An 8879-nucleotide genomic window follows, 5' to 3' on the forward strand; every position below is an offset into this window, starting at 1 on the left:
CATAAAGGAAGAGCTGAACCGGAGGCCAACTGGGCCTTTGTCCTGTAAGTGCCTGCTCATTGGCTGATTAGGAAGGGTGCAGTGGAAACTAGAAAGCTGATTGGCTAACCAAAACTCGATAGAATGTGTGTATATAAAAATGCGAGACAACCCCAACTCCTCGCATAAGCCTGACGAATACTAGCGTGGATGAAATGCGGAATATTCTGTGTAGCTTAATTGCCATATATATTTGATAAATTACTGCTATATATATACTAATAATACATAAATGTACTACTACTACTACTACTACTACTCCTACTATTACTAATAATAATCTTCTATAATATAAATCTCATCAGTCTGTTTAAATTTATGCATGTATGTATGTATGTATGTATGTATGTATGTCTACCTAAAGCTTTCGACAGAGGTGAGGGACTTTCACGAGATCGGTATCATTTTGAAGCCCGACCCTTGGGATGACAAATATCGAAAAATTGGCTAAAAACATTAATACCTTCACCCTCAACTTTTGAAAGTCATCACACTCAACTTTCGAAAGTCATCCCCCTTTTTGATTGACTAGCCTTAATTTCAAACACTTGTCACTTCCGGTTTGGCGATGGGCGCAACAGCAAAGACGTCACTTTTTTCTTTTCACATTCTTTTCCTCCTTCGCATCACGGTTTGAACCTGCTTGCTTACTAATTTTTTTTTTACTCAATACACACCGTCAAACACTCAAGCAACAACGGACACCCAGGCTAGTAATAATGAAATAATATAATGATGATATATAATAAAATTATATAATGATAATATATAATAAAATTATATAATGATAATATATAATAATAATATAAAAGCTAAAAGTACCTATTATTGATTATAATTGTGAAAGAAGCGTAATTGCCTACTAAATGGATAACTAAGAAAGATTGAAAGAGATGGAGAGAGGGAGGAAAGGAGAAAAAATGACTCAAGTTGAAGCACTTAATATCATAATTTTATCCTGCAACTGTGGGTCAATCGATTAGCTTGCCATGCTTAGACAGAGTCTGTGAGTTCGATTCTCACCAGGATCATATTTTTTGTTCTCTCCTTTCTTTCTTTACTTTCAGCTGATTTATTTTTACTCTAAAGAGACAAAAGTAAAATGAGTCTAGTTTATGCATTTAATAGTATCATAATGTCATACTTCAACTGGAGAGCCAATTGATTAGCTTGCTACACTTAGAGACAGTGATTAGTGGAGTAATACTTATAAATATGGATAAGAATATGGTGTTTAAGACTGATAAAGCAACTTGAACGTTATTGAACGATCTAGCAAGTTCAAGGAGTCCTAAGTAAAATAAAGTAAGATTTTTAGTGCAATATGTGAGTTATTTCTAGTTGATGATTAAGATATTTACGAGATGTATTTTATTTTATGTTTGCATTGCAGAATTAGTTCGCTTTTCATATTAATCACATTTTTACATCAACCCGGGTGTAATTACTCCTACAGCCTCGGAGATACGGAGGTGACATGACTTGTAGCCTTGGGTATATGACTTAGATTTACTGAGAATAGCCCAACTGATTGAGAAGTTCTTAGATCTAAGTTTTTTTAATTAAGTTTCTTCTTTTAGCAACCTCAGGATGGACCTAGGCCAAAAGGATGAATAAAGATGGAATAGCGATACAAGCTTATATTCATAGCTACCATATTTCCTTATGCATAGGCTTATAGCATATAAGAAATTTATTTGCAGATTTAGTGGCAGCTAACAAGTCTAAATTTAAGTAAACACGCAAATTGCAACAGAAAAATGAATGTTCAGTTTTAGAAAAATATCTACTATCTTGCTGAAAATAGAGAAAAAGAAGGCTCAACTAGTCAAAAAATATGTAGGATAGAAACAAAAAAATTTTTATTGATTATGTTCGTTATGTAAAAAGGAAAGGAAATGCAAAGAATGGTTCATGAGAATGGATGAATACCAAAAATACTGTTGGAAGAGAAAAGAGTTCATGTATGTGTTAAAATTAGAGTCCAGTAGTAGCCATAATGGATTCTTGACAAAATCGAACCTCGGGCCAAAGTCCCGGGGAATTCTATTATGTCCACAGAGATAAAAAGGTTGAACTGGGGTAATTCTACCCTCTTTAAATATAATGGGAAATAACTGCTGTCAGGAGTGCTATTTCATCCCTAACTTGAGTTTTTAATAGAGTTGCTTCCCTTGAATAGCATTTCCTTTCCAGAAATCATGTTGGTGGGAAATTTAACTGTTTCAAGCTTGGAAACATCCATCAAGTACACCTTTCGCACTTTTTATGATGAGATCATAGAGTCAAGATCTTGCTTTCTTAATCTGACACAGGTTATACTAATTTGCTACCTTTTTTCTTCACTTTGAAACATTCAATCTTTCAGGCCTAGTATAGTCAACAGGTGAGTTTTATCATCTATCCTTGTTGGGGGAAATCCACCCCATGTCCAAGCTAGAGTTCAATTGTGAGACTGAAAAGTGATGAAGATTAGCAACCAAAACGGTCAGCTCCAGTTGGCAACAACGATGAAGATGAAACGTCCTCAGCAAGAAAGCAGAAAGTAAAAAGAAATGGAAAGGGAAAAAAAGAACATGCTACCATCTCTGATGACGATTCACACAAATCGGGCACAGTGATGAGGGTTGGTCAACCCAGTCACCCCCATGGTGATGATGACGACAATGATGAACAAACTCTGTGAACCCGGTCAAGAAACCTCTTCGAAAACTTTTCAGTCAAACAATAGGCTAGGCTACCTTGTGTGGGGTGTAGAGCTGACTTTGTCCATGATAGGTGCATTTGAAAAGACACTGTTGGCCAGTTATATTGTTACTTACACTTTTGATGCTCAAAGGAGGCAAAGGGAATGGAAGGAAGATGGGGGGGGGAATTGCGCCTTTTTTCGTAAATATTGAAATTGATTTGAAACATATTTTTTTCACTGACCCTGTTACATGAGTTCAATTTTTTTTTATATTAAACTGTTTTGACCTGTGTGTTAAGTTTTACACTGTGTTAAGTTTTCTTTTAGTAAAAACTATTATTTTGTCTTTAGCAGCCATTTTTGTAAAGTTGGCGGTGGAATTATCCCGGTTCACCCTATATGGGATGTTCCAAGCCATATAGAGTTGTTATCAGTAGATATCATGTAATATGTTTCATTAAGTTAGTGTTAATTTCTTTTGGCATGCGTTTTGGAATTTTTCCCAATTTGCTTTCAGCAGGGCATTTTGCAAGGGAAGTAGTCGCTTCTGGGTGTGTCATCGTATGTTTTCCAGCTATAGTGCATGTATACAAGTGGGTCGCATATTGTTAAGTCTATTGCTGCTAGAGTACCTGCTACTGGATGGAGGTATATGTTCTCCTTATTATTGAGCAAATTAATTTAGTTTGGTCTTTTTTTGATAATTTGTACACCTTTGTTGTTTTTTTTACTGCCCCTGACGCATTATGACTGCTATAATCTCCCATTAATATGAAAGGCTTTAGTAGTTGTTGAATTAAATTATTTAGTTCTGTGTCATCCATTGTTTCATTTGGTGGTATGTAAAGTAAGCAGAACGTTACTGATTTGTGTAGTTGTGGTTATTGCAACCAGATGCATATTTTTTCTTAAGTTTACTTTGCTGTGTGAAATATTATCTCTACAATTATATAAAAAGAACTTTGTGTGTCTGAGAGTCTGTTCCATATGGACTCGAAAACGGCTGGGTGGATTTTTATGAAATTTCACAAAAAGGTGGTGTATGTACCTGGCAGTGTTCTCAGATAGGTTTTGTGCCAGAATGTCTTTGATGAGTATTGATAATTGCTAATCAAAATAATCTGATGAAAGAAGGAACAGACGATTTGGGTCAAACATCTTACACAACGGCCCAACATATAAAATCAGCAGTAGGTTCTTTGATATGACAGGGGAGCATACAAAATGAATATTTTTGTTTAAAGCCCAATTACACAATGATACATGACTTTTTCATTTTAAATTCAAACTATTATCACCGCAGAACCAGTAATGCCAGGCATATAAAATCAACATTAAGCGCTTTGATATGACAAGGACGCGTTCAAAATGAATTTTTCTGTTTAGAGTACAATTAAAGAATGATACTTGACTTTAATGCAAGTCATTGTATATTAAAAAATTTATAAAATCAACAGTAGCTTCTCTATAGTGCAATATAGACTACAAGATATTGCGAACGTAGTAACTGCAAGAGGCATGTGAAGCTCCCACTAGCTGCATCGTAATGTGTCCCAATTAGAGCAGGCAATCAATTGATTTGATTGAAAAATAGGCTATTTCCTCAATTTCGATGAAAATAAAAATGTAGGAGTATAAAATGCATTCGTTGCTCCTCCATTCAACCCCAGGCAACGTCGGAGGGGTCTGCTTGCTATTGATTAGTAATTATGATCCACCAATGACTATTTTTTAATTTTTTGTTGATGTAGTTGCATGATGAGTAATGTTTTACATTGTATCATTTTCTTCTGGATGAGTTTCTTGTAGGCAGATTATTGCAGGTCAAAAAATTTAATGAGGAATGCTATTACTTCAAGATTAACTTTGTGTCTCTTACGTTTGAGCGTAGTATTATGTTTGCCATGGTTTATATTTCATTTTATTGGTTTGGACTGTTGTCGTTACTCTCAGAATTATTGCATTCAGAATTTTTTATTTATTTTGTTTTTGTTGCATTAAGGAGTTTTGGTTCTTGCTTTAGTAGTATTTCTCTATTCTCCTTTTTATTTATTCTCTCTTGAGCCAGTGATGATTCCGGATGTGTCAGGAATTTTTGGTGATTCTATTTTTTGTTATGACTTTTTACCTCACATATGTATCTGCGATTCTGCTTTAGGAAAAGAAATGTTTTGTTTTTATTTTATCATTATTATTTCTTTTTCCTTTTTCCATACATATGCACCCAAGTATTGGAAAGTGTCAATGGTAATCAGATTTTAATGCTGTGAAGATACTGGAAGTTGTGTCAATTGGATTGCATGAAAATTTTACTCCCTTGTTTTATGCTTTGATTACATATAATTTTTCCATGATTAAGCTTTTGAGTAACTTAAAGTTACCTTCCCTTTGTAAGTATATATAAACGAGTGATGATATTATTTGCTCTCTTCGTATCAAAACGTAAATAAAGACATTTAATCTTGTCTGTGTCTGTATTGAAACTAAAACATGGCTATGTGTTAATTAATTTATATTTTTGTCAAGAGTCGATATGACTTGCTGTGTGATTCTAATTTAAAACAAACAAGGTATGCTTTTATTTCATTCTTAATCATAATCAATCATTAAAGTTTAATAATTAACTAATTATTAACCATACTTTTTTAAAAAAATGTGTCATATTTATAATTTTTTCACTATTTTTTATGCACATAATATTCCCCAATGTGATTGTCTTCAGGATGTTTTGTTTTTGTTTTAGTTATTATATCTTTTTTTTCCTAACTTCCTTACATAGGCTGAATGGTCTTCTCCACATCTTGCAAATTTGCACCAGTTTGTACAGTTCTTTGTAGTGTGATTTGAGTTTTACTGAGTACATTTACCACATCTACTGGTTGGTAATAACCTGCATCCTTATAATGTTCAAATTTCTGGCATCAAAGTTTACTATGAATAATTCAACGTTTTAAATTGCACAACCAAATCTCATTTCTTTGGGCTCTTTTTAAGTGTTGAAGGCCATGATGTGTTTGTTAATGCGAAGTTTCGATTTTCTTTAATAGAAACTCTTTTAATGTTTATAAGACCTTAAACTTTTGTTTTTCTTTCGTCAGTTGGAGATATCCTCACTTCGAATTACACCCTTTGCTGTAGAAAGGTTTTTAGTTTTTATCATAGAACTTTTCATTTTTAGAAAAATAGAATATCTTTTTCTACCTTTGCTAAAATAGTTCCGATTTGCAAATTTTTAACTCTCTTGGGTGTTATTTGTGCAGAAGTTACCCTTTGTATTAATTTTTGTCAATGTGGAGTTGTTTTCTGCTTCTATAATGATACATCGCAGGAGGATTTCTTTATTTACCGTGTCCGAATGTGACTAAATGTGTGGTCTCTTGATTGCTTTAGTATACATTAAAATATTTGTAGGATTTTATCGTTTCTGCCACAGAGTCTAGTTTAATGGAAAATTCCAATAGGACAGAGATACAGGGGCGTGTTTGAAAAATCTACTGTACAATAAGAAGGGGAGGGGCGAATGAACTGGAATTGGATGACCTCGTCCAATGATGCAAGTCGGTTTATGGGTCAGACGTTGAATGGAGCAAAGTTCGGATGAACTTAAACCCTGACCGACAAAAATGAAACCCGGGAATAAGATGACGTAATTCGGCCGCAAATAAGACCAAATACAAACATCAACAGGGTCAGAATGTGGGTCGATTACGTAAATCGTTTAACGGGAAAATTCATAAAAAGCAATCATAAACAAGTCGAGAGACAGAGAGAGAGGTGACAGCAGAGAAGGACAGACGACGCTCAACTGCCTGTCACGGTCGCAACCACACCCTTCCCACCACCCTCTCCTTCCTTCACCGCCGTATTGATGTGTATATGTTGTTATTAAATAAATCAAATTGTTTTATAACAAAGCGTCTCGTTATTCATAGATAGATGAACAGCGTGATTCCATTCACTAGACGAGTTACAACAACATATGCATATATGCACAAACAAACTATCTCTCTATCTATCGAGATATTCAAAAATCTCGGATAGCTAGAATATAGACGGTGCTAACAAAATAGACGTCACGGCCATATCACCCAATATATAACACTACAAACACGTGTTATTCTTCCGTGTTTCACCACCCAAGAAAATAGTAAAACAAATCAAAGTATAGAACGATGTCACAGGCACTTTCCTCTAAACCAATTAACTCTACAGTTGCCATTTAATTCAGTAATCTGGAGAAAATTATTTGTGCATTTAGGAAAAAGTTGATTTAGTCTGCTGAATTAGAGCTCATCATGTATAGCTGATAGACTGAATCAGCCCTTTTCAATTGACTGTCTAGCCTAGATAAAACCCAAAGTGATGAGTTACAATGACATTCCCTATTTTTACTCACGTCATGGGTTGCCACCTAAGGCTAAAAAAGTGGCCCCATGGAGCGATTTTGATAAAGGGAAAATCAACATATTCTAATGCCCTAATTGTGCCAGAATAGAAGAGGAGAGAAAAAGAAAAAAAGTTTTTTTTGTTTTGAAGTTCAAGTTTTACAAAACAGAAAAAAAAAATTTGGTGCATTTAAGTAATAATGTTGATAACTTCTGATATCCTGATCTGGTAGCTACAATTTTGTATCTCGAATATGTAAAGTTGTCGTGATAGAGCCCTTTACTTAAAAATATTGTGTTTATAAGGCATTCAAAATGTCACTGCAGCATGTGTTCGCATGTGTCCTCGCAAATGAGCATTTTGTGAAAAGGCTGATCCACAAATTTGACAAGAAAATGGTTTTTTGCCGGTGTGTGTTCGCATATGTGTCTGTAAAATAGCATTTTGTGAAAATGTTTTGCCACACACTTCACAAGAAAAAGGTTTCTCTCCAGTGTGTATTCTCATATGTGTCTTCAAATTACAATTTCGTGAAAATGCTGACCCACATAGTTCACAAATAAAAGGTTTCTCGTTGGTGTGTGTTCGCATATGAGATTTTAAATTAAAATTCATTGAAAATGTTGCCCCACAAACTTCACAACTGTAAGGTTTCTCACCAGTGTGAGTTCGCATATGTTGCATTAAACTAGAACCTTGTGCAAATGACAGGCCACATATTTCACAAGAATATGGTTTCTCACCAGTGTGTGTTCGCATGTGAGCTCTTAACAAAGAGTTCTCTGAAAATGATGAACCACATACTTCACAAGAATATGGTTTCTCTCCAGTGTGTGTTCGCTCATGAGTTTTTAAAGTAGACTTGAGTGAAAATGCTGTGCCACACGCTTCACAAGAATAAGGTTTCTCTTTAGTGTGTGTGCGCATGTGTACTTTTAGATTGAAGTTTATTGAAAATGTTGAGCCACAAATTTCGCAAGAATAAGGTTTCTCCCCAGTGTGGGTGCGCATATGTCGTCTTAAACTAGAACTTTGTGAAAATGCCAACCCACACACTTGGCAAGAATAAGGTTTCTCTCCAGTGTGCGTTCTCATGTGAATATTTAAAAAATTATTTTCTGAAAAAGTTGAACCACACACTTCACAAGAAAATCTTTTCTCCCCAGTGTGTATTCGAATATGTCTTTTTAAATGGGAATTTTGTGAAAATGAAGACCCACACACTTCGCAAGAATAAGGTTTATCTCTGAGGTATGTTGGATGGTTTGTTTGTAAAATAGCCTTCTTTGGAAGTGACGACGCACAGACTTCATGCAAATAAGGTTTCTCTTCAGTATCTGCTTCCATATTGCATAAGAAACAAGAATATATTTTATGTCCAATACGTTTCTTTTAAAATTATTACATGTATATATAATAAATTTGAGATATCTTTTCAGTATATCATTCAATGTTTCTCTTTAGTATCTACTTGCGTATTGCATATGTTTGTATATATATATATATATATATATATATATATATATATGCATATATATATATATATATATATATATATATATATATATATATATATATATATATATATATAAAACGCAATGAGAAATTAGTAGAAATACGGATAAGGTTTTTCTTCAGTATCTGCTTAGGAAGAGGAATATATTTTATGTCCAATCTTATTATATATATATATATATATATATATATATATATATATATATATATTTGAGACTTCTCTTAAGTATGTTTGCATATAATTCAATGA

General features: G+C 33.9%; 1 protein-coding gene across 1 annotated transcript; it reads right to left on the reverse strand.

The window, feature by feature from the left end:
• Positions 1-1879: 1879 nt before the first annotated feature.
• On the reverse strand, positions 1880-8584 carry LOC145296104 (uncharacterized). Its single transcript, XM_080142245.1, has one exon. It carries the CDS (start codon positions 8459-8461, stop codon positions 7424-7426), a length of 1038 nt encoding a protein of 345 aa, XP_079998371.1. The 5' UTR covers positions 8462-8584; the 3' UTR covers positions 1880-7423.
• Positions 8585-8879: the final 295 nt, after the last annotated feature.

Source organism: Euprymna scolopes, chromosome 16, assembly GCF_053919585.1.
Source record: "Euprymna scolopes isolate OS-2025 chromosome 16, ASM5391958v1, whole genome shotgun sequence".
NCBI classification, from domain to species: domain Eukaryota; kingdom Metazoa; phylum Mollusca; class Cephalopoda; order Sepiida; family Sepiolidae; genus Euprymna; species Euprymna scolopes.

Excerpts from the sequence above, each read along its gene's own strand:
- LOC145296104 (XM_080142245.1), bottom strand. The coding sequence starts at position 8,461 with ATGGAAGCAGATACTGAAGAGAAACCTTATTTGCATGAAGTCTGTGCG.